The following is a 26347-nucleotide window of genomic DNA, read 5'->3' as shown; positions in this document are numbered from 1 at the left end:
CAGCCTATGAACCTGTCGAAAGTACACTCCTTTCAACCTCGCCTTCTATCGAGCTAAGGGTGTTCTCATCGTAGGCAAGGCGCAGGGGACCCACCGCAACACGCCTAGCAGGCATGGCGACAGCGATGCCGGTTTTAACGCAGAGCGCTTCCCCACCGCTGCATTTCTTGTGTCTCCCCGCCAGCCAGGGCTACAACAAAACAACCTCGGCCGTACCGACCGGTTAGAGCGCTACCCTACACCCTTTGCAGCAACAAAGAAAACCCATGTTCCAAAGCCGCCAGAGTATGAGTCGTGAAAGGCGGAATTTTGTCTTTCCTTAACACCTTTAAATTCGATTCGGTCTTCTGCACAACCATAACTAAACGAGGTTCTACGGCAATGTTTCAATACTGCGGCATTTTTGTTACACGTCGTGTTCTGAGTGGCACTCACAACGGTCGTCTGACGCTATCGCCAGAGGTCGCCGACAACATCTGCCGACAGCTCTGTCACAGTATCTCCGTCAGTTTTTGGCGGTATAATGAGGTTATAATCCATCCTAACGTGGCGCAAGCTCTACAGACTTTCCTCATTTGTTGGAATAATCACACAAGTTATACTTATATTACGTGGGCTATTCGGAAAATAGGGAACGATCGGTCGCGAAATGGAAGCCACAGTGAAAATAAAAACTGTTTTAATTGCAAAAGTTAGCTGCACCTTCCAGCTAAAACTCTGTACAGTCGCCTCTCCGACTTCAGATGCCTGTCGTAGCGTTGCACCAGCTTTCCAATACTCTCGTCGCAGAAGGCAGCCTCCTGTGCTTTCCGACAATTTTCTTCGCTGGACTGCAGCTTGTCTGTGCTAAAATGTTGTATTCATAGCCAGCAGTCCATCGGAGCGGAGACGAAACTCACAGGGAGCCAAGTCCGGGCTGTATGGTGGGTGACCAAACACTTCACTTCGAAAACTCTGCCGGCCGCTGTGACCGAGCGGTACTAGGCGCTTTACTCCGGAACCGCGCGCCTGCTACGGTCGCAGGTTCGAATCCTGCCTCAGGCATGGATGTGTGCGATGTCCTTAGGTTAGTTAGGTTTGAGTAGTTCTAAGTCTAGGGGACTGATCTCAGATGTTAAGTCCCAGTGTCCTTCGACTTTTTTTTTTTTTTTTTTTTTTTTCGAAAACTCTTCAGGAGCGTCTGCATTGCCCCCGCAATGTGTAGCTGAGAACTATAATGATGAAGGTACTGCGTGACAGTTACCTTGCGTGGGGTTGCATGTCAGGCAGCCATACTTGACGGAAAACATTTTCTAGGCATCTCTACGCGCTCAATGTGCGCTCACCCCATGTCAGAATGAGACGTGACACTACGGTCATAAAAGAGGCACTGTCCAACACATCTGTACAAATCTCCGTCTGATTTTCACTGTGGTATCCATTTCGCGACCGATCGGTCTTTATTTTCCGAATAGCCCTCTCAGTATGAGAGAATGAAAGAAACGTTTTATTACATACGCTAGATGATTCGAGGTAACACTGGAAAGCAAGATTACAAACACACTGCACAACATGACATAAATTCAGCAACACACACATACGTTAATTAACCTTCGCTCAAAAATGGTTCAAATGGCTCTAAGCACTATGGGACTTAACATCTGTGTTCATCAGTCCCCTAGACTTAGAACTACTTAAACCTAACAAACCTAAGGACATGACATACATCCATGCCCGAGGCAGGATTCGAACCTGCGACCGGAGCAGCAGTGCGGTTCCGGACTGAAACGCCTAGAACCGCTCGGGCACAGCGGCCGGCTAACCTTCGCTGACCGTCATTTAGTGCATGTGTCAAAGACAAATTTTCGAATAACACACGCTGATCACCTGAAGTACTGAAAAGTGGAAACACACATACCACATTTGCAAACCACCTAATTGCACAAAAATATCAGTAAGCAGTAACAGCAATTTGCGCAGGGCTATTTCCCACCTCCCACAGCCCAAAAACGAATCACTAAAGTAACTTCAAGCATCAAAATTGAGAAGCCATCTTTTTCAACATAACACAGAATTTCCGATACAGTTTGTGCCTGCTTGACATTCTGAATTTTAAGTATAGTCACGAAGGTGAAAAGCCTACACAGCCACAGTACATTAATAATGTAAAAGAAGGTAACGTTCAGTTTATTATTATCAAATATTTAAGATGTTCGAAAGTTATGGTTTCCAATAAAACAGCGGTTTCAGACCACAGATTCTGAGACATATCCGTAATATATTTAGCATATTCCTCATCCTCAAGATGCCACAAACACCTTTCGTGCACCCATATCAAGAATTTTTCACAACCTGTATTTTACTTGTGGGAACATCGCCAGATTCGACCGAAAAAAACGGATTTGAATTTCACCGATTGTCGTCTGGAGTCTGTACGTTCGGGAGATGAGCTTGGTTGCAAAGAGACAGCGCACGTATTAGCGTACTGATTTTGATAGGTCGACGGTCTTCGGCCGATGTCGGCCGTTGGAACGCCCCGATGTCGATGCCGCTGTGACTGCAGCCTGAAAAAAAAAACCAAGGAACGCATCTCATACTGGCACCGATACAAAATATACGGCCTTCTACGAGCGGAAAATTGATCCCAAGCAGCTCTCTATGCTTGTCTACTCTGTACGTGTCTTAATCTCTATATGTACTGCAACCTACATCCACTTTAACCTGCTTACTCGTCTACCTCGCCTTCAGATTTCTCTACCCCTCTCCCTCTCTACACCCTCCCCCCCCCCCTCCAAACACACTTTTCTATTTTAACTATTCCTAGATGCCTCAGGAAATCTATCATCAGCCTACCACTTTTCTTACTCAAGTCGTGGCATAAATTTATTTTTTCCTCAACACATATTACCAGCTCTTCATCGACCGATCTAATCTTCAGTATTCCTGTTACACCACCTTTTTCAAACTTCATATTTTTTTTCTTGTCTGTACTGTTTATTCTCCGTCATCCACTTCCACACAAATTAAGGCTAATTTACAAATTAATGGTTTCGGAAAAGATTATATAACAAGTTTATTTTCGATAATAAAAAGCACTTCCTGCGATTGCTAGTCTGCATTTTATATCCTCTTATTTGTGACGTCAAATACGTTGTTCTCCTCCCCCCCCCCCCCCCCCTCCAACAGAATAGCTGAACTCTTACGTTTAGGGTCATTTCAAATCTTATTTCCTAAGCGTCACTAAATATGACTACAATCCATTGTTTTATTTTTATTGCTCTTCATCTTATTACCTCTCTTACGACCCTATGAATTCCGCTGAACTGATCTTCCAATTACTTTGCAGTTTCTGACAAACACAATGTCATTATCAAACCTCATGTTTCCGTGTCTTCTCTCTGAATTTCACTCCCCTTTCCATATTTCTCCTTAGTTTCCTTACTGCCTACTGCGTATACAGAATGACTAACCCTGAGGATAAGGCAACAAACTTTTTCAATCCCTTTTTAGCTGCTGCCTCCTTTTCATGTCTGTCGACCACATATTTCTGAACAAGATGCAGTAAAACTTTCGCTCCCTGCATTTTATCCTCGGTAACTTCAAGGGACCATCTTCGATCATTTCAGAGTGATTACAGTATAAGAAGACTATCATGTCGTCATGTGCTGGGTGCCTCCGTATAATGAATTCGGTAGTTCGAAAGAGGAAACATGATCCGAGACCCAAAGTCTGGCAACATCGGAGACGCAAGGGAATGATGCTGAGAGAGAAACTGGTGTAGAAGACTCAAATATGTTTGTACAGATCGACAAGAGCAAATTACCGATCTGACTGCAGCGTAAACAACTGTTTATGGGCACACTGGTATAGCTCAGTATTGTGACAGAGGAAACTAACTGATCACAACTGTATGAATCAATTCCAAATCGTGGCTCGACATACGACTAAAGCAGCAGCAGTGTTCCGTTAAATGATGGGACTTTTAACATCCTTCCTTCGACGTGTTGAATGGCATTCCGCAAAAAACTCAATAATTCCTACGCGTTTTTACGTCTAATTGTCGAACAAACGCAAAATTTTATCGGCTAAAAGCATTCGTAGACTTTGCTAAGGAGAAGACTTGACTACACATAAGAGCACCTTAAATATTACGTGTCTCAAATTCAACCTATGTATACTGCGTCGGTTAGGCACTTCCGCCGAGCAGTGGCGGTGACTTGTGGTTAGCATTGCTGCCTCTTGATTAGCGGATCCCGGGTTCGATTCTTGGCAGGGAGGAACTTTTCATACGCTCGGCGGCCGGGGTGTTGAGAGCGACACACCACCACCACCACCACCACCACCACCACCACCACCACCACCACCACCACAGTCGCCGAAGTGACATCAAATGAAAAGACGTGCACTAGACGATCGAATCATCGCAGTGTGGTCACCCGACCAATAACACCATGCGACCACTTCATTTATCAACGAGCGTTTCTCCTTTGTCGGAAGAACACATCTTGTTATATAAGGTACGCTTCCTTGTATTAGAGTCTGCACACTGAATAAACGTACAGAAGGTCAAGAGTCTAACTACCCGGAATGTTTCCATCTCTGCCCCGTTACGGAAGAGCTGCGACTAGTGTTTTCTTCCAGATTTCCGAGATCGTGCGTTCCTCTACGCTGTCCATTAATTCTAGTGTTGCGTTACCGTACCACAGCTAGAATAACCGTTCCAAATAACCTCACTTGAAAAATCCATTTGCAGCTTGCAAGGGACCGGCTGGAAGGAAGCCAGAGTTCTGACAAAGAGTGAAGTGGAGCACGAAGAGAACTAGTCTGTTATAAATTAGAACCGAACCTTAAGTATTCGCGCGATATAGCAATATCGAAGGACCGCGAATTGTCTTCCAGTGTCTTGCCTAGCTTCTTGTGTAACAGTGACGTGTCGTTGGTAAAATTCTCTAACTGGTGAATATGACATTCGAAATATTACACGGCTAGAATTGATACGCTTGCTATTCACAATGCAGATAACTGGTTCCTGATTTGCAGGCATGCAAGGCCAACGCTATACACGGTAGGACGACCCTGAGAATGACCTTGGCAGCGATAAGAGCTTCACTCCTCATTGGCTGATCCGCACCGGAGAAGTGCACCGCCAATCAAAACTGGCTAAAAAGGTGGGCAAAGCGCTAACCTGCTTAGCCGTCGATGACAGGCACCGTGTTAAGTAAGTGCCTCCACCACGATGTACGAACTTTAATTAGTGCTCCTTACTAGCTCTTTTGCGCAGTAGCACGGTAGTTTGCGGTAGTGAAAAAGCTGCTGCATTACGAGTATTAAAGCCAGCTCATCACAACAAACGGTATTTCTTTCTAACAAATTAAGCTTTATCTTTAGTAAAGATCTAGCGAAGGCGACACGAGACTAACCATATCGTACAACACTTAGCAATCTGATAACGACTTTTCAGTGTCTAAAACTCGCGACAAGCTTCTACTTTCTTCGTAGAAGCGAAATCTACCCAAGCTAAGAAGTTGACTCTCTCTCTCTCTCTCTCTCTCTCTCTCTCTCTCTCTCTCTGTCCGTGCATTAACAGTCTGCTTCCCTCTGGCGCTGGCCCAGAAACACTTCGTAGCCAGAGGCATGGCAGCTCTGAGCCGATAAGCTTTCACCGACAGCATAGATGTCCAAGACACAAAGTATACGTGGGACGGCTTTTCAGGTTTTCGTACACGGCCATTGTACTGTACTACTGAGATGAGACGTTAGTACTTATGTGAAACAGTGCTGTACAAAAAATCTCGAATACTTTTGTTGGATGATTTTGTATAATTTTCGTACCGCCCTAACTCAAAAACAGTGCTTCGAATCGCTTCGTTCAGTAATCCTCAGGAAACATTGTTTACAGATCTTGCCGTGGTCTTCACTCCGAAGACTGGTCTGATGCAGTGCCAGCCTCTCCATTTCAGAATAGATTGCCAGTTTTGTTTTTCCTGAAGACGACCGCGTTCTGAGTAGCCCTAGTCCGGAGATTCGAATAGGGCGCTATTTTACCTCTGGAATAATGCCTTCATTTAACCATGCAGTAGAGCTACGTGCCCTCGTGAAAAAAACAGTTGTTTATATCAGGTACTGACAGTAAGAGCACACCAAGGCCATTGTTGGATGACGTTACAAAGCCAGATCAGACAATCATCCCGGCTGTTGCCCCCGCACTACTGAAAAAGTTACTGCCCCTCTTCAGGAACTACACGTCTCAACAGATATCCCTCGGTTGTCGTTGCACCCACGGTACTGCTATCACTGAGGCACGCAAACCACACCACGGCAAGGTCGATGTTGCATTGGGAGGGGGGGGGGGGGGAGATTAGTTCGTGGAATTTCGTCGTTGTGCTTTCATCAGCAATGAGTTCCGTGAAGGTCGGTCAAACTTTTTTTTTCCAAATAACTGCGATGATTGTGGAGAATCACCATGTGTCACATGGTAATACAGACTGCTCTAAGCATAGCTTAGACTACAGTATATTCGGTATCGGCTGAACGTTTAACAGAGAGACTTAGATTCCAAATAATTTTGCTAACAATAGGATCTTGTAAATTGGCTTATGGAAATGAGTTAAAAAACTCGCGCAGTGAAATGCAAAGCACGTACACAATATCATAACAAGGGCTAAAGCTCTTGAGATATTCAAACGAGTGGGCAACTAAGCAGTAGTCGATTGTTTGGATGTTCAAAGATGAACCGCAACCAAACAAAAGGGGGTATACTACTGGGTCTAAATTGACGTTTATTTGGTACTGAGGCTACTACTTTGAGTGCATGAAACCTCTTCTGAGTATAAATGACGTGTAACCGATGTGTTTTTGCACATTTATACCTATTGAAATAACAAGAGCAGAAATTAACGAGTTCAGGGAGTGTCTGTGGTAGAGATGCCCTTAACGGCTGGCGCTAACAAAACACCGTATAGAGTAGGGTAAACATAGTCATGTGTAGGGACTGTGGTTGTTGTGAGCGGACGCAAGGAGAATTGGCCACTCTTCGGGGGCAGGTGGAGGCTTTGTCTGTTAGGCTCATCGAGCTCGAGGCGCAGGCGTCGGCTCGTAGTGGCGTTGGGGCAACTGTGGTGAGACCTATGCCTACTTCGGTGGCCTTGGAATCACATGGAACCCCTGATGTCGCTGCGTCTTCCGGCAGTGAGCATCTTACCGGTCAGCCATCACTCCAGGGTGAATGGCGGACAGTGGTGGGCTCGCGCGTGCCTGGCCGAAAGGCAAAGGTGGGATCTGGCCGCGTGGCAGCTGCCTTACCCCTTTCCAACAGGTACGGGGTGCTTCCTAGTGGTGATGACATCGTTTCCGAGCCACCACAGGATGCCTCGCCTGTTGGGCCAGTGGCCGATTCTCCGGCAAGGCCCCGACAGTCACAGAGGGCGGGCCTATTAGTTATAGGGAGCTCCAACGTTAGGCGGGTTATGGAGCCCCTCAGGAAAATAGCGGGTAGGTCGGGGAAGAATGCCAGTGTGCACTCGGTGTGCTTGCCGGGGGGTCTCGTCCGTAATGTGGAGGAGGCCCTTCCGGCAGCTATTGAACGCACTGGGTGTGACCGGCTGCAGATAGTAGCACATGTCGGAACGAATGACGCCTGCCGCTTGGGTTCTGAGGCCATCCTTGGTTCCTTCCGGCGGCTGGCTGATTTGGTGAAGACAACCAGCATCGCACGCGGAGTGCAAGCTGAGCTTAATATCTGCAGCATAGTGCCCAGAGTCGATCGCGGTCCTCTGGTTTGGAGCCGTGTGGAGGGTCTAAACCAGAGGCTCAGACGACTCTGCGACTATAATGGTTGCAAATTCATCGACCTCCGTTATTGGGTGGAGAACTGTAGGGCCCCCCTAGACAGGTCAGGCGTGCACTACACACCGGAAGCAGCTACTAGGGTAGCAGAGTACGTGTGGCGTGCACACGGGGGTTTTTTAGGTTAGAGGGACCCCCCCTTGGGCGAAACGATAAAATACCTGACGGCTTACCAGAGAGGACATTATCATCGTTGATAAAGAACGTCCGTCCTCAGAGACCAAAAACAGGAAAAGTTAACGTAATATTGGTAAACTGCAGGAGTATCCAGGGCAAGGTTCCTGAATTAGTATCTCTTATTGAAGGAAATAGTGCTCATATAGTATTAGGAACGGAAAGTTGGTTAAAACCGGAAGTGAACAGTAACGAAATTCTAGACACAGAATGGAATATATACCGCAAGGATAGGATAAACGCCAATGGTGGAGGAGTATTTATAGCAGTAAAGAATTCAATAATATCCAGTGAAGTTATTAGCGAATGCGAAATAATCTGGGTTAAGTTAAGTATCAAAGGTGGGTCAGATATGATAGTCGGATGCTTCTATAGACCACCTGCATCAGCAACCGTAGTAGTTGAGCGCCTCAGAGAGAACCTGCAGAACGTCGTGAAGAAGTTTCGTGATCATACTATTGTAATAGGGGGAGACTTCAATCTACCAGGTATAGAATGGGATAGTCACACAATCAGAACTGGAGCCAGGGACAGAGACTCTTGTGACATTATCCTGACTGCCTTGTCCGAGAATTACTTCGAGCAGATAGTTAGAGAACCAACTCGTGAAGCTAACGTTTTAGACCTCATAGCAACAAATAGACCGGAACTTTTCGACTCCGTGAATGTAGAAGAGGGTATCAGTGATCACAAGTCAGTGGTTGCATCAATGACTACAAGTGTAATAAGAAATGCCAAGAAAGGAAGGAAAATATATTTGCTTAACAAGAGTGATAGGGCACAAATCGCAGAATATCTGAGTGACCACCATCAAACGTTCATTTCTGAGGAAGAGGATGTGGAACAAAAATGGAAAAAATTCAGAAACATCGTCCAGTACGCCTTAGATAAGTTCGTACCGACTAAGGTCCAAAGCGAGGGGAAAGATCCACCGTGGTATAACAATCATGTACGAAAGGTACTACGGAAACAAAGAAAGCTTCATCATAGGTTTAAGAGTAGTCGAATCATAGCTGATAAGGAAAAGCTGAACGAAGCGAAAAAGAGCGTAAAGAGAGCAATGAGAGAAGCATTCAACGAATTCGAACATAAAACATTGGCAAACAATCTAAACAAGAACCCTAAAAAGTTTTGGTCATATGTAAAATCGGTAAGCGGATCTAAATCCCCTATTCAGTCACTCGTTGACCACGATGGCACCGAAACAGAGGACGACCGAAGAAAGGCAGAAATACTGAATTCAGTGTTCCGAAACTGTTTCACTGCGGAAAATCGTAACACGGTCCCTGACTTCAGCCGTCGCACGGACGCCAAAATGGAAAATATTGAAATAAACGATATCGGAATTGAAAAACAACTGCTATCACTTAGTAGCGGAAAAGCATCCGGACCAGACGAGATACCCTTAAGATTCTACAGTGATTATGCTAAAGAACTTGCCCCCTTTCTATCAGCAATTTATCGTAGATCGCTGGAAGAACGTAAAGTACCTAGCGACTGGAAGAAAGCGCAGGTCGTTCCCATTTTCAAGAAGGGTCATAAATCAGATGCGAATAATTATAGGCCTATTTCGCTTACGTCAATATGTTGTAGAATAATGGAACATGTTTTGTGTTCTCGTATTATGACGTTCTTAGATAATACAAATCTCCTTCATCATAACCAACATGGATTCCGCAAACAGAGATCATGTGAAACTCAGCTCGCCCTATTTGCCCAAGAAATTCACAGTGCCGTAGACACTGGCGAGCAGATTGATGCCGTATTCCTGGACTTCAGGAAGGCATTTGATACGGTTCCGCACTTACGCTTAGTGAAAAAAATACGAGCTTACGGAATATCGGACCAGGTTTGTGATTGGATTCAGGATTTCCTAGAAGAAAGAACACAACATGTTATTCTTAACGGTTCAAAATCTGCAGATGTAGAGGTAATTTCGGGAGTACCGCAGGGAAGCGTGATAGGACCTTTATTGTTTACAATATACATAAATGACTTAGTTGACAACATCGGTAGCTCCGTGAGGCTATTTGCAGATGACACGGTTGTCTACAAGAAAGTAGCAACATCAGAAGACTCGTACGTACTCCAGGAGGACCTGCAGAGGATTAATGCATGGTGCGACAGCTGGCAGCTTTCCCTAAACGTAGATAAATGTAATATAATGCGCATACATAGGGACAGAAATCCATTCCAGTACGATTATGCCATAGGTGGTAAATCATTGGATGCGGTAACGACCGTAAAATACTTAGGAGTTACTATCCGGAGCGATCTGAAGTGGAATGATCACATAAAACAAATAGTGGGAAAAGCAGGCGCCAGGTTGAGATTCATAGGAAGAATTCTAAGAAAATGTGACTCATCGACGAAAGAAGTAGCTTACAAAACGCTTGTTCGTCCGATTCTTGAGTATTGCTCATCGGTATGGGACCCTTACCAGGTTGGATTAATAGAAGAGATAGACATGATCCAGCGAAAAGCAGCGCGATTCGTCATGGGGACATTTAGTCAGCGCGAGAGCGTTACGGAGATGCTGAACAAGCTCCAGTGGCGGACACTTCAAGAAAGGCGTTACGCAATACGGAGAGGTTTATTATCGAAATTACGAGAGAGCACATTCCGGGAAGAGATGGGCAACATATTACTACCGCCCACATATATCTCGCGTAATGATCACAACGAAAAGATCCGAGAAATTAGAGCAAATACGGAGACTTACAAGCAGTCGTTCTTCCCACGCACAATTCGTGAATGGAACAGGGAAGGGGGGATCAGATAGTGGTACAATAAGTACCCTCCGCCACACACCGTAAGGTGGCTCGCGGAGTATAGATGTAGATGTAGAACACTGAGCTATGCATTTAATATTGTATAAAATGACAGACACTAAGAAAATTTGTAACCCTATCTATTTAAGTAATTCATCTCTAACTGATGATTAATTGGAAGAAGTCAGTTGGCTCTGTAGTAAGTAGAAATACTGAAACAGACTTTAAAGTTGGAAATTAAGACATTATTGTCTGGATAATTATTTTCTGAGAGCGTTACTTCTACGTATCGTAACTTGAATTAGACTAGAGGCAGATTACAAATTCTACCACTGTTCGTCTGTTTCTATGGTAAGCACTTTTCACTACATTCAAGGTAAACGCTATAAAAAGTTAACCGCCCGGTTTGAGGCACTATGTCATAGACTGCGCGGCCCCTCCCGCCGGGAGGTTCGAGTCCTCCCTCGGGCGTGTGTGCGTGTGTTTTCTTAGCATAAGTTAGTTTAAGTAGAGTGTAAGTCTAGGGACTGATGACCTCAGCAGTTTGGCCCCTTAGGAATTCACACACATTTGAACATTTATAAAAAGTTAACCTTGTCCCACGATGGAGATGTGGAACAAAAGCAGTGAACACTAACTGCAGAAGCAATCTGTCGGCCAAAGTCAAATGAAATCTACTTAATCCCTCTGCTCCTACCTTCAGATAATCATGAAGAATAAAGTCAAATATGAGGATAAATAACGAACAAGTAAAAAATATCATAAAAAGAAAAGAGCCCAAATGGTCGCAATGGTGTGGGTATATGAAAAGAATGGCTTTATACTGGATCACGAGTTAATATTTTGTGGCTTCATCGTATGTTTAGCACCTATGAATCGCTACGGCTATGAATCGTGGCAATGGATTTTCTAATTTCACAAGTGTGGCTCAGTTTTTAAGCGCCACACTACAGACACATAGGTCTGTAGTTCGATGCCCCGTTCAGTCTTAGATCTTTATGTCACCATTTCATTCATGGATAACAATATTTGTTAATAAGGAAAACTCCAGGCTGCATAATGATCGTTTAACAGTGGTCCCCTACGACTGCTGGCTAAGTCAGCTCACACACCCGAGGAAGGCAGGGGCATACCACGACCGATAGGACCATACCTGATAGAGGCAACCTTCGGAATGAAGACAACTTTACTTCTTTATGTGAATAATAAATTGACAACGGGGGAGACATGGATGCATACGTTGAAGTACTATAAGAGATCAAGCATCTTCGAGCGGTTTTTTTCATAATGAGTGAGCCAGCTTCTTTCGTGAATGCTGTGTCCTTCCAGAGATACGAGACAGCCATAAAAAGATGGCGCCACATGTCAAGTCCAGCCTCCAGAGGCGCAACATACACCGTCCAGTCACAACTGATGTGACAACCTATCGAAAGCCTGAATAAATACCTTCTGCAGCGCGAACGTTGCATGTCGGAAGAGAGTCAGTGATGTTCTGGAAGGAAATGACATGGACGAGGGAGCGATACCCACACCAGTGATGTGTCCAACTGCGCTAGGTTTCAAGGTTGAGGATCCGTGGCACCAACAGTCCGACCGACATGGTCCCACAGATTCTCGATTGGGTTTAAATCCAGGGAGTCTGGGTACGGTAAACTCATCCTGGCGCTCTTCAATCTGCACACGCACATTGTAAGCTGTGACACGTTGCATTGTCCTCCTGGTAGATGTCTTGTGTTCATCCACGGTGCCTTCTAGAATGACTATATCAACCAGAGTATGCACTCCACCCTGGGCCCAGCCGACGATTGTTTCAAGGTATTTGCTTTCAGACTTTTCACACTGGAGCATAAAACGCGACTCATCAGAAAAAAATCTTTTGCCGCCTTTCAGTGGACGTCCAGTTGCGGCAAATTCCAGCCTTCGTCGTCAATGAACAGCAGTGAGCGTGAGTGCAGTGGCCCATATGTAGCAATGTACAATGAACGGTCGTTGAGAAGACAATGTTGGTAGCCCCTTGGTTCACCCGACCGATAAGTTGCTCAACAGTTGCATCTCTATTCGAACGTACGCAACACCACAGCCATTCTCCCTGTAACTACAGCCCGTGGTACACCATAGCTGTGTACGCTCCCTGTAGCTGAGTGGACGCCGGCACGGTAACTCAGCGTGTTCGGTCAGAGGGTTATCTGCTCTCTGTAATAAAAAAACTGAGTTAATGGATCACTGACGAACTGAGACGGGGGTCTTGCGACGGCCACCACGAGCAGATTCAACGAAAGAAAACGAACAAAATAAGATTTTTAAAAAAATGGTCGGCGCGACAGCACGTCAATCCTAAGGGCCCGGGTTCGATTCCCGGCTGGGTCGGAGATTTTCTCCGACCATGGATTGGGTGTCATGTTGTCCTAATCATCATCATTTGGTCCCTATCGACGCGCAAGTCGCCGAAGTGGCGTCAAATCGAAAGACTTGCACCCAGCGAACGGTCTAGCCGACGGGAGGCCCTAGTCACACGACATTTATTATTTATTTACCACAGATGTCTCGGCGTCGGTTTCAGATACCATGAGTTCGCCATGTACGGTAAACTTCCATCACAGCAGCACGCGAACGCGAACAGTCTAAACATAGCCATTTCGGAAATGCTTCCATCAATGTTCAGAAAGCCAATGATAACGCCCTATTTGACGTTATATAAATCGTTCCGTTTCTGCATTACGACCAGGACTGCACTGTTTTCCGCGTCTTCCCGACACGCTTTACACACCTTCAATGCTAGTACTGCCACCTGCTATCAGAGTAATTATTACACGTTGACGTCTAACATAGGCGGTGTTCACGTTAATGTGATTGGACCACGTAGTTATGCCACATACTAAAGAGGATTGTTATATTTCCGCCATACGTCATACAAACGATCTTCAGGTAGGCATCCATTCACCAAACGCGGTTATAAGCAGACTCACGACTCCACTTTAGAGTGTGTCAGCAGTTCGATGGCAGCAACTGTGCTCCACGACAGCATCAAAACTATCTTAGTCACCGCTCAGAAGAGCGCAACTGGACATTCTACTAGTTATACTAGTCGTCGTTAACTGGATTCAGAACTAAATCAGCGTTCGAATATAGATCAGCACAAGTGAACTCTGCACAACACTGAAATGAAATAATCGTATTGCACTGTTGGCCGGGAGAGACGGCATCTGGGGAAGTTCGGCAGTCTTGTGTAAGTCTATATGATGCCACTTCGGCGACTTGGGAGTCGATGACGATGAAACGATGTCGACGGAAACATCATCCAGTCCCCGAGCGGATAAAATCTCCCACCCGACCAGAAATCGAATTCGAGACCCCTCGCCCACCGCCCCAAATCTAGAGGCAGCAGCACTAACCACGAGCTGCAGGCAGAACAACGTTCTCACGCATCCTCTTCACACAAGTAACGCAATCTATGCTTTATACTGATAAATTACTGTAAATTGTTGCAATCAACTACGCAGTAGTGTGCATAAACCTCTTTGGCCCTGCGATGAGCCTGTACAGTTGCTGCCAACGAGCAATCCACCTCAATAACAGCAACTACTTTCTTTGGTGGAGGTGTTCTCTTCCTGTCACATTCGTGTTTGACGCCTCGTGTATTTGGTGAATACAACATAAAAATTACAACACTTTCTCTGTAGAGTTCTCAATAGCCTGCGCTTAGCTTCAAGTGAGCTAAGTGCAGGGTACTGCTAACTCCTGGAAGGAAGAAGATACCTCTTTGACACTCGTGCTTTTGTGGTCTTCAGCGCAAAGTCTGGTCTGATGCAGTTCTCCGTGCCATCTCTACCCCGTGAAAGCCTCTTCATCTCTGACCAACTACTGCAACCTACATCTTACTGAATCTGCTTACTGTATTCATCTCTAGGTCTACCTCTGTGATTTTTACCCCCTCCCTTCCCTTCAGATTGGTGATCCCCTGGATGCCTCAGAACGTGTCCTACCAACCGATCCCTTCTTTTGGTCAGGTTGTACAAATTTCTCTTCTCTCCAATCCTATTTAGAACTTCCTCATTAGTTACGTGATCTACCCATCTAATCTTCAGCATTCTTCTGTAGCACCACATTTCTCTTCTTGTCTAATCTGTTTATCGTCCATGTTCCACTTCCATATATGGTCACACTCCATAGAAATAGATTTAGAAGAGACTTTCTGACAAATCTATAAAACATGTTAACAAATTTCTCCTGCAGAAACGCTTTCCTTGCCATCGCCAGTCTACCGCTTGTATCCTCTCTACTTCGACCATCATCAGTCATTTTGCTGCCCAAATAGCAAAACTCATCTATTTCAAATCTCTCATTTCCTAATCTAATTCCCTCAGCATCGCATTTAATTCGACTAAATTCCATTATCCCCGTTTTGTTTTTGTTGATGTTCACCTCATATCATTTCAAGGCACTGTCCATTTCGTTCATCTGTTCTTCCACGTCCTTTGCTGTCTGACGGAATTACAATGTCATCGGAAAACCTCAAGGTTTTTATTTCTTCTCCCTGGATTTTAATTCCTACTTTAAATTATCTTTTGTTTCCTCTACTCCTTGCTCAATATACAGACTGAATAACATCGGTGATAGGCTACAACCCTGTCTTATTCCCTTCTCAACCACCGCTTCCATTTCATGCCCCTCGACTCTTACAAGTATCGTCTGGTTTCTAGGCAAACTGTAAATAGCCTTTCGCTCCCTGTATTTTACCCCTGCCGCCTTCAGAATTTGAAAGAGTATTCCAATCAAGATTGTCATAATCTTTCTCGAAGTCTACAAATGCTATAAACGTAGGTATTCCCTTTCTTAACCTATCCTCTACAGCAAGTCGTTTTCCTACATTTCTACGGAATCCATACTGGTCTTCCCCGAGGTCGGCCCCGATAATCGTAATAAGTTTAATCCACTGGCGAATGTTCTGTCTTCCAACTAATCGCTTACTGTAAAAATCGTTAGTCTTGACCATCATTATTCACCTTGTATTGGACTGTATGAAATGGTTCAAATGGCTCTAAGCACTATGGGACTTAACATCTGAGGTTATCAGTCCCCTAGAACTTAGAACTACTTAAACCTAACAAACCTAAGGACATCACACACATCCATGCCCGAGGCAGGATTCGAACCTGCGACCGGAGCAGCAGTGCGGTTCCGGACTGAAGCGACAAGAATCGCTCGGCCATGACTGTATGAACAAGACAAAAACTGAAAATGTAAGCTTTGAGAGAGGAAAACGTTTTGATGCTTAAGAGGAATGTATCATCAAAGCTACTGAACGATGCACTAGTGCGAATAAAACAATGAACCACGACTTTTGGACGAAGAGAATCAATTAGAAAAGGCTCTGCTTGCTGGAAAGACGAACGATTCGTTGGTGGTGATAACTGGAATTTCATCACAAGGATGCAAGTTCCACCTCAAAGCGAAATGACGCAGTAGTGGACAAAAGGCTTTTGTCGGAACTTTCCGCTCCAGTAGCGTGCGCAGATCTGGCAGTGGTCCAGCGGCGCGGTTTAAAGAAAGCTATTGACTCCGTGGCCTGTCCATTAACGCCCCGTGGCGCGAGGAAGGCAGTTACAACTCCTCCAGTTCGTTGTTACACGCTTGTAACCATACTGCAGAAGACAGGTTTTCCCAGAAGTAGTTACATAAAAAATATCAGCCTGTCAGCACTGGATGGGGACAAAGGCAACCCTACCTGCATCATCCTGTGTCTATATACTATAAAGCGAAGTCTCCACTGAGCGATGTGTCTGACTAACACAACCCACGGTTTGTGTAAAGACAGGCACAAATGTTCAGCAACAGTGGTGCTTTTCTGTCAGAACAGGTCAACAGGAAGAAGTGGTTGTTTTTATCCGTTCCTAGGACACACAACGAGGTCGTTAGCGGTCGTACACTAAGAAAATTTTCAAATATTTAAGAGTAAGGTCAAACATCTCGTAAACGACGGTAACAGATGGAGCACACTGGAAAAGGTTGGCTAAGGAAACTGTGTCTTCTTCAAAGCAACCATCTCAGCATTTGCCTTAAGCGATTTCAGAAAGCCACAGGACACGTTTAGTCAGACGGCATTCCTCTGGAATGCATTTCTATACCATTGCGCCACCTCGCACAATAAAAAACGAGTCAAAATAACAGACTATAATACTAAAAATGAGTAATCCGTAGCAGCTACACCAATCTTGACGTATTTACAAGTTGTTCCTTGCCATCGCGTTTGGGAGAAATTGATAAGAAACTGAAGTTTAGCAGGCGATTCAGAGACACTAAGCGTTATCATCCAAAATGCGTGACAAAAATCCACACAGAACATTAGCATTGTCTTATGATCAGCAAAGTGGATGCAGTCTTCAAATATATGAAGTACTGACATATTCGAGCACCACGAACATGGTCTATTGGTGTGTACCCTTCTGGAAAACTTGCCCCATCTGGGGGTGTGTTACTGGGGCTACACTCTGTGAGTAGCTGGGAAGGGCCACTGACCACAGGTTGTTACTTCACACATCCAAACTCTTCTTGCCTTAACAGTCAGGTCACTGAACGTAATACGATCTTGAAAGTTTGCTACTGTCTACATTACACACGTCTTGTTGGCGTCAGAATGCTTCAGTTCGCTGTCCCGAATTCCCACTCGCTTTTATATCCCTCCGAATCCTTCAGTAGACAATGTACGCAAAGTTGTTGGGCACGTTAATGGATGGCTTGCAAATCATGGAGGGGATATGAGCAGATGAATTTCATGACTAGTATGTTTCATCTCCTTCAGCGCCCCCATGGTATTTACCATGGCGTCATGACCTGTTGACACTTTCGATATGCTGATCTTGAGAGACCTTTTATACTGCAGCGAAAGGAGAATAATTTTATACCTCCACAGGCTCCACGGCGAAAGCGTCCGCCCTAAGAAAATAATGGGACCTAGTCCACACCCCCGTGGGTCACTAGATTTTTTTTATCTTTTTTTATACTAATCCCTGGGAGAGAACGGGGCATACATGATAGCAGCCCTGGTCTGGGCATTTTATACAGAAATATTTCGGAAGGGAGAGGGGGAGTCTGGGTTTTGTGGGCCATGTGTCTAGATGCCTTGTCAATCACGTTACTGTAAAATGGGAACGTCCGACGGCACCAATCATAAACCCAATCATCGTCGTGATAAGCATAAGAAATTAATTGCTAAGGATTTCCAAGGGTAATGACAATTTTCAAAACATCTTTATTTACCATACAACTCATATTCAAATTTAGTGAGACTCGTCAATTTTTTATGATGATGGTACTGCCGCCAAGAAACTGGTGGTTTTAAGTCCGCCTCCGTAGCGTAGCGTTACCGCATACCACGCTGGGGCCCCGCGTTCGATTCCCGGCAGGGGACTGGGTGTTGTGTGTCCATCATCATTTCCATCATCATCATTAACACAAGTCACTGAAGTGGCGTCAACTAAAAAGAACTTTCAATGCGGCGGCCGAACTCCCCCCGAATGGGGCCTCCAGGCCAACAATGCCATACGATCATTTCCATTTTTTGTGGTTACAAGAATGGAAGCACTTCGCCTAGATTAGTTCAAACAATGCTGTCATTCGCCTGTAGTGCAATGAAAGCAGATCTTATGGAACAGATAGCCTCGGTACATTTAGCGGTACTTACGGGTGAGTGTGGATCTGACCTCTGGTACTTAGCTGAGCGCACTGATGTGATTGTGAATTTCGCGAGAAATGCTACAGAAGTAGATCTGTTTTGTAAGGGAAAAAACCTCCCTTACCGTGATAACTGTTTGACATTCCACTATTTTAGAATCATCTCTCTGAAGATATTCTGCTAACCGTCGCATTCTGAAATAGTAATTTTTTTGAAAACTATAACTGTGGTTCGCACCGGATAAATTCACCTACAATACCAGTAACAAACATTCATCTTGCTTCAGGGATAATTAAAAATTCAGGGCTTCATAGTCTCGCAGACCCTCTCCATCGATGAACGAACAGAAGCAAAAAGGTGCTCATACACGCTACTAGTTATAAGCCTAGCGTGGTTTTAAAGACTTGACCACAAAGTGTACTTGCCAATAAAAATCGGTGATGCCCTGTCATAATTATCGAAAATGTAGGTCTCTCATATTCCAGAATGAGATTTTCACTCTGCAGCGGAGTGTGCGCTGATATTAAACTTCCTAGCAGATTAAAACTGTGTGCCGGGCCGTCAAGTACCCAAGCACGACTCCCAACCCGTCCTCACAGAGCACTTGCTCACGAAAGGCATGGGTCCTGAGTTCGAGTCTCGGTCCGGCACACAGTTTTAATCTGCCAGGAAGTTTCGTCTCACATATTGCTCTCCTTGCCGGTGTCTGATTCCAATGAATATTTTCTTTAGAAATATGAAACTACCCTCATACGTAGGAAGAAAAATTCCAAACACTGTAACATTATCTTCAAATTCATTGTAATAAATACATAAAACTGTTTATAGCATAGCGCTGATACTGAAGTAGTAACGGAATATAGAAACGAAGTCAGGTAATATAATTCTTTTACATTAAGGGAAACAATTGTAGCTAAAAACGGCGTTCATTCCAGTGACTTATCTGTAATGTAGTCGAACGTTATCGTTGCTTTTCGTCTCCTGATGGCAATAAAATAGGGGACGCGCTTTATAAAAATGGTTCAAATGGCTCTAAGCACTATGGGAGTTAACATCTGAGGTCACAGTCCCCTAGACTTAGAACTACTTAAACCTAACTAACTTAATGACAGCACACACATCCATGCCCGAGGCAGGATTCGAACCTGCGACCATAGCAGCAGCGCGGTTCCGGACTGAAGCGCCTAGAACCGCTCGGCGCGCGGTATAACCACATGTCTTCTTGGATTCCATTATACTTTGCTAACAGTATTTTTTCTGGAGAAAAGAAACTTCAGTCATACAACAGTTTCGGGAAGAGTACACATTTCCACTATAATGATTACAACGGGTTTAAAGTTATTAACTATACGAGTATGAAGAAACTGGTTTTTGATGCAGACATGTCTAACGCTTTCAGATCTGTCGCTGAGAAACTAGTGTCAATAGTTTCCGTAGTCAGACAACTTGACTTGAGCTGTGACGACGTCACAATTACGATGAGAACAACTTGTATATGATTGTAGAAGACATTCAGGGGTACATTCGTAAAACGTGCAGCAATGTACACTACAGCCAGTTTCTAGTTCAACAACAACGTGTACGAATCTAAATCAGCCGATTTGAAACGCGAAGTATGCCGTGCTTCGCTTGCGCGCCAATATAAACACGCAATGTAGCACCCCACAAACTGCACTTTCGGAGACTTGTCTTCTATCTGGTGGCAGGCTGGCACCTTTTACCACATGAACTATCTGGCACCCAGCCATGTCCCGTGAGTGGTAATTCCTGCAGTGTGGTAACTTCCGAGAGATCCGCAATGCGGCGTGAGCGTAGAGACGACCACGTGCAGTCTAGGTCGGACAATGGTGTCTTAGCCGTTACCGCGCTTAGTCGTTTTCAGGTCCGGCCTGACATACACACGTGAACTCTAGTTTTACATGGTCAGTTCCAAGGTCTTCACATTCCTAGAGTTACGCATTTTCTTCCCAGTGTCCAGGCCATAAGAAATGGTGCTTTACACGTTAGGAACAGTATCACTAGAATCGGATAAACCCTTTTGAGTTAGGTTTTTAACGACAGTCCCGTGTTCTAATACGTTCCATATTTAACTGAAGAAACACCTTGCTCTTTAACTCTCGTCCCACTCACAACTTTATGCCACTATACATTAGACCTTTTAACTGTCTTGAGAGGCCATAACAGAGGTTCTTGGCTCCTTCAATGGGAGCGACTGCGCCGTACCATAAGCGCGATACGTAAATTGACCTAAAGCTATTACCCGTTAAGTGTATCCCACACAGTGAAGACTATCTCAAATATAACTACTCTTATTTCCACACGGAATACGGTTTATCCGGCATCGGAGACGCGTTTCTATAGGGAAAAGTTTGCCCTCCTCCGTTTCACGTTCCACTGACAACGGCGGTGTGGTCAGAGTGATTATATATATATTGTAAAAGCATGTGGATGGAGCTGTCAATCATAGAATTCGTCGACTGAAGGACGCGGAACATACATGAAAATCACGAACCGATAATGTGCAAGGACGCATTCTTTTATCCATCAAGCTGTGGGATCATAGTGGGCGGAAGCCTATCTGAACTTAAGGCAAGCACGCAATTATTTAAAAACGGCAGGGCGAAATGTAATGCCGTATTGGCATAAGAGGCCACCTGAAATGCAGCATGAAGTAGAACATAAGACGAAGCAATCTGTCTATCCCTGAATTTGATGGATTAATGATAGGCTTTAGCAAAACCATGGAATAGTGTAAGTGAGCAGACGCACAAATATCGAATACGAAGTCTGTCTCAAAAGCGCCACATCGTTCACGTTCGCTCTAGACAAAGTAATAGAACAGGTTTCGAGGTTATCGATAAGACGTTTCGCAATGCACCGAGTTATAAGCGAGTAGTATGGTACAACTTACGCAGTTACGTAAACCTTCTTCCGTTTGCAAAAACCTGTTAGAAGTAACTAATTCGTCGTGTGGTAACTCAGCCGACAAAACACAGTCGCTAATATACATTTTCTCCACGGTTCGCCATTATTTTTCTAACGGCTTACCTATATCTTGCGTAGAGCGTGACATTCTCTTTTCCGTAAACACTGTTTTCCCTAAAAAAGGGAAAGAAAGGCGGTGTACCATTTCACTACATTAAGACTAAAAAATTCTAAATGTATTGCTGTGTACGACATTTTGTTTAACTTCTTTCTTCTGCTTCCCGCACGGACAAGTAGTAGCAGTAGCTATAAAAATTTTAAAAACAAAAGAAAAGCAGTACATGTTACGCTTGTAGGCAGGGCTCCCCCACCCAGATGCTCCGGAATCTTTTCAGAGTCAGTGTAACGGAGTCAATTCTCTGAAGAAACATTGCTTCAGTGTTTAACAAAATTCCACAGATAGTATTTGTAATGTATACTCGTGTCTCCACAGTTTCGTTTATTTCGTGAAACAGGTAGGTTGTTCAGCCTGCGCTATGTTTATTTACAGCATCTGCTGTCATGGGTGAAAGCTGACTTGTGAGTTTCCATCAGCTTTCAATTAAAAACTCGTACTAAAACTTACTACAATAGGTATGAATATAAACCGTGTGCATCTTCCACGTGAAGCTGAACGCTCCTTTTATTTATATACAAAAAGTACTTTGCGGTATTACTAAAAATGTAAATATTAAACACTTTTAGTGGTGTTGCACGTCCATGTGGTTTGAAAAAGATATCAATATGTAGTACAAGAAAAATGTGGTGCCGGCAAAGGCACCTGTTATCACATTTTGGAGCAGGTCACGCGTAACTACTTTCGAAGAGAAGCAATTTCCAGCTGCAACCGGTTACAAAGTGGCGCGGATCCGGCGTATGCAGGAAGTAAGTGTTTATAGCTCATTAGTGCCAAAATAGCAATGCATCAAATTCATGATTGATTCACACAAGCCTGGCTATTCATCTGCCAATCTGTTAACGAGATCGTAAATGCATTACCACTTCATATCACATAATGCATAATATTACTTTTCCGAAAATCCGTAGTATACAGCTGCAGTTCTGGTCAATTATTGCACGACAGACGATATATCGCCTAACTGACAACAGTTAGTGTAAGCTACCCAACAACACGTGAGAGTTTAATGCATTTAGCACGAGTTTGTTGCAGGAAGCTACGACACGAGACTTCCGGCCGGCGCTAAGAAAATTCTGGAACGGAAGACCCGTGCCTCCAGCAGCACTTCGAAATACAATATAAGCAGACACGATAAATAAGCACTGTGAAAATTATTTGATACAATCTACTTACGTCCACTTTCCGTGGGGCGCATGGTGTCCCAGAAACTGGCTCCGTGCTGGTAGCCGCGCAGCAACAACGTAAACGGCGTGCGTTCAAGAAACAACTGCCGCCTAGGATTCCGCCGCGCGAGGCTACACAGCAGAGCTACAGCGGGTTGCCGCCAGTGGCGCTGGCAGCGGATGCACAGTGCGCCTAACTTGGCGCGGCTTAACGGGGACCTCAATTACCGATCAAGAGTTGGAAGGCTAGAGCGCTCCGCATTATAGACGCCGTTGGCATCGTGCGGTAATCAATTGACTTTAAGCAATGTCGTGTCGCGAGCTCTCTGGAAAAATCGCTAGTTATTATAACAGGACACTGCAGTATCGCGCTCTTAAACGGGGAAGTATTTTATTGCGTGATGGGAAGTTGGAAGTTAGTCTCACCTCAAATGCATGTACCTGAGTCTCTTGCATGCAGTTTACTGTACTGTGTAGTTCGAGTTATTTACCTCATACTTTCAACATGTCATCGAAAATGATCGACCGGATTTTTCGCTGTGATATACCTTCGATCCCTCTACTGAGAACACCGACTTCATTTTTGATGTGAAAAACTTAGGAAAAATATGGAATTTGGAAGAAGGTTTTTCTAAATGTTGACCTAAATGGCAGAAAGCGTTCCAAATTAACTGACACAGTAGCAGGACGCTACTGAGAATCTATTGTGAATAATTAGCTGAAGAAATAATTCAATTACAGGAATAACAGAAAATAAAAATTTGCTAATGGATGGTTCTAGCGTAAAGACACCCACTTATACATACAGACAACCGACACGTTACCTAAAATCGATCACTGTTTACACCATTGTCAGAACAATGAACTGAAATCTAAGGCGTCAGATTGACGGATGGTTCAGATCATTTTTTAATCGAAACAAAGAAAACTTAACGTCGTAGCAGGCCAAATGACGAAAATGAAACTCTACTGAATCATATCAAATATAAATCGAGAGCCGCGCGGAGTGTGTTGTTGTTAGCATAAGTTAGTTTCAGTAGTGTGTAAGCTTAGGGACCGATGACCTTAACAGTTTGGTCCCTTAGGAATTCACACAGATTAACATAAATCGAGAGTCTGATATTACGACTCAACTAAATTCTTACACCTGATGAGACAAGCAACGAAACCGGAAACAATAACAGAAGGACCGGCAATTAAATTAAATGTTCGAAACTCTGAAAACACGCAAGGATGAAGCTGCAAATGAAGCCTTTGGGGAAAAACAATTCCTGAAAGGTAAAGAGAAGATACACCATGGTGGAGTGAAGAGCGAGAAAACACTGTAGACGAGAAGAAAGCTGCTTATGAGGAATGGTTATCAGACAAAACATGCAAGATAAGTTAAAATCTTGTGTGTAATGACAAAAGGACGACACGTAAAGAAGTAACGAAGTCTGAGAATAAGTGCTGGGAACAGACAACACACAAAAATAAATAAAGCGTGGAAGGTATTTAAAGTACTGCGAACGCAGTAAAAAGACGTTACAGAATTTGGTCTGTCTCTATGGATGAGTGGAAAATCTATTACAAAAATCTCCTAACGGAAAATAGGGCAGAATTCACAGCCGATTATGAAAACCATCCTGCTAGCTCAAAGCAAACCGAACAACAAACACTAGGAGACTCAGCAGACATAATTAACGCTCTCCAACAAATGAAAAATGGAAAACCTACAGGACTGGTTAAGGTACCCGTGCCGGCCGGTGTGGCCGAGCGGTTCTAGGCGCTTCAGTCTGGAACCGCTACGGTCGCAGGTTCGAATCCTGCCTCGGGCATGGATGTGTGTGATGTCCTTAGGTTAGTTAGGTTTAAGTAGTTCTAAGTTCTAGGGGACTGATGACCTCAGATGTTAAGTCCCATAGTGCTCAGAGCAATTTTAACCATTTTTAAGGTACCCGTGGAACTTATGACGGCATCCCCCTCAACAGCTTTATAATTGTGGGAGAAATATTTTACAGACGTTTAAATGAGCCGCTAAATGAATGGAAATAGCAATTATTTCATCCATTTTTTAAAAAAGGAAGCCGCCACGATTGTTCAAATTACGGAAATGGTACCGTTGTTTGTACGATAGCACAATTGTAAGGTAAAGTGATACTGCATAAAACAGAAGCACAATTAATGGACTCGGAGGAGCACAATGCATTTAGAGCGGGACCCTCATGGACAGATAGCATATTCACTCTTGAACAGCTCACTGAAAAGAAGCTGGAAAGGGGAGTGTCGGTTCACTTAACATCTGTTTATCTGCAGAGTGCTTACGATACAGGCTCGCTAAATAAGCCGCGGGTAGCAACGCAAAAGTTTTGTATCGGTAATAAGCATGACCAGGCAGTGAGAAACGTATATTACGGTTGCAACAGTATGGTTCAAGTAGGTAACAAAATTTCCCCATAATTCTCTGTAAATAATACTCATTACCACCGACTTCATTTAAAGTATACATAGAAGAAGTTTTGCAAGATTGGAAGAAGAACTGTCATGGAATGGGAAGCTCCGAGAAGCAAAAAATTTGCATACTTCACTCTTCGCCGATGATAGGGTACTGATAGCGGGGACAAAAGACGACTACAGTTACATGTTCAGCAAACTGCACGAAGAGTACTCGGTGCGGAGCCTGACAAAAAACACAAAAATTTCAAAATTAATCACCGTAACTGTTAACACATTTGTCCCACTACGTGACAAATCGGTCAAATGTCTTCACAGAAAAATGACTGCGGCTGTCTACGGAACCATGCATGATTGTACTCAGCCATGCACCTCTTCGTCCGAAGCATATCGACAACATCGAACATCTTTCTTCAGGGTTTCAAAAATACGGAAATCGCATGGGGAGAGATCGGGACTGAGTGGAGGGTGCATGAGGGCTTCCTAGAGAAACTTGTGGAGTGTTGCCAGGACAACCTTGGCAACACGAATGCTGAAGTTTCGCTGGCCGTGATGATAGCTGCTGCAGGAGACAGGGACATCTTCTGCCGCCTGATATAGCTCATATGGCCACTCATCTCTATACAACTTGGACAGAAGGTAGAGTGAATGGTGAAGCTTACAACAGAAACTTAAGTGCATGGTTTGACCTCAATATATATTAAGACTGGTTTCAGATAGCAGTTTTACCATATAGTAGACGATCTGAGGAGGTCATACTTCATATGGGGAAAAATCAGATAAGCCACGTTTTCATGACTGTAATCTCCCATTGTGAGCAGGACAATATTAAACTTGTCTTGTTCCCCCAAAATGCAACACACATGTAAGAGCCTACAGGAGTGTCTTTCTTTCGGCCAGCGAAGGCAGCTTGGCGAAAAGTATTGACTGGAAGGCAACAGGGGTGTTCTTCCTAAAAGAGAATTTCCTAAGATGCTGAAGGCGACATTTGAAAACATGGGTGAGAAAATTCCAGAAAATATTCTTCCAGGATTTCGTGCTTCTGGCATCATACCCCGCAATCGGGAAATATTTTATTTCTCTTGCCGATACAGAGTAACTTGCAAAATGATACAGATGACTCAAAGCACATATGGTATGACGTCTTTGAGGGACACCTGAAAAAAGTTCCTTGAGGCCCTGTAAATTCCCAACACAATAGAGTTAC

At 44.2% G+C, this 26347-nt stretch overlaps 1 protein-coding gene across 1 annotated transcript in view; it reads right to left on the bottom strand.

The window, feature by feature from the left end:
• The window catches only part of LOC124619248 (influenza virus NS1A-binding protein homolog), a 112306-nt gene extending 89478 nt beyond the window's left edge, over positions 1–22828 (bottom strand). The window contains exon 1 of the mRNA XM_047145502.1: positions 22718–22828. Coding sequence (XP_047001458.1) covers positions 22718–22739 — 22 coding nt within the window. The 5' untranslated portion in view covers positions 22740–22828. The remainder of the gene's footprint in view (positions 1–22717) is intronic.
• Positions 22829–26347: the final 3519 nt, after the last annotated feature.

This window comes from Schistocerca americana, chromosome 6 (genome assembly GCF_021461395.2).
Source record: "Schistocerca americana isolate TAMUIC-IGC-003095 chromosome 6, iqSchAmer2.1, whole genome shotgun sequence".
Classification (NCBI taxonomy): domain Eukaryota; kingdom Metazoa; phylum Arthropoda; class Insecta; order Orthoptera; family Acrididae; genus Schistocerca; species Schistocerca americana.
The sequence above is the reverse complement of the archived record's forward strand: the minus strand, read 5'-3'. Positions and strand labels throughout refer to the sequence as shown.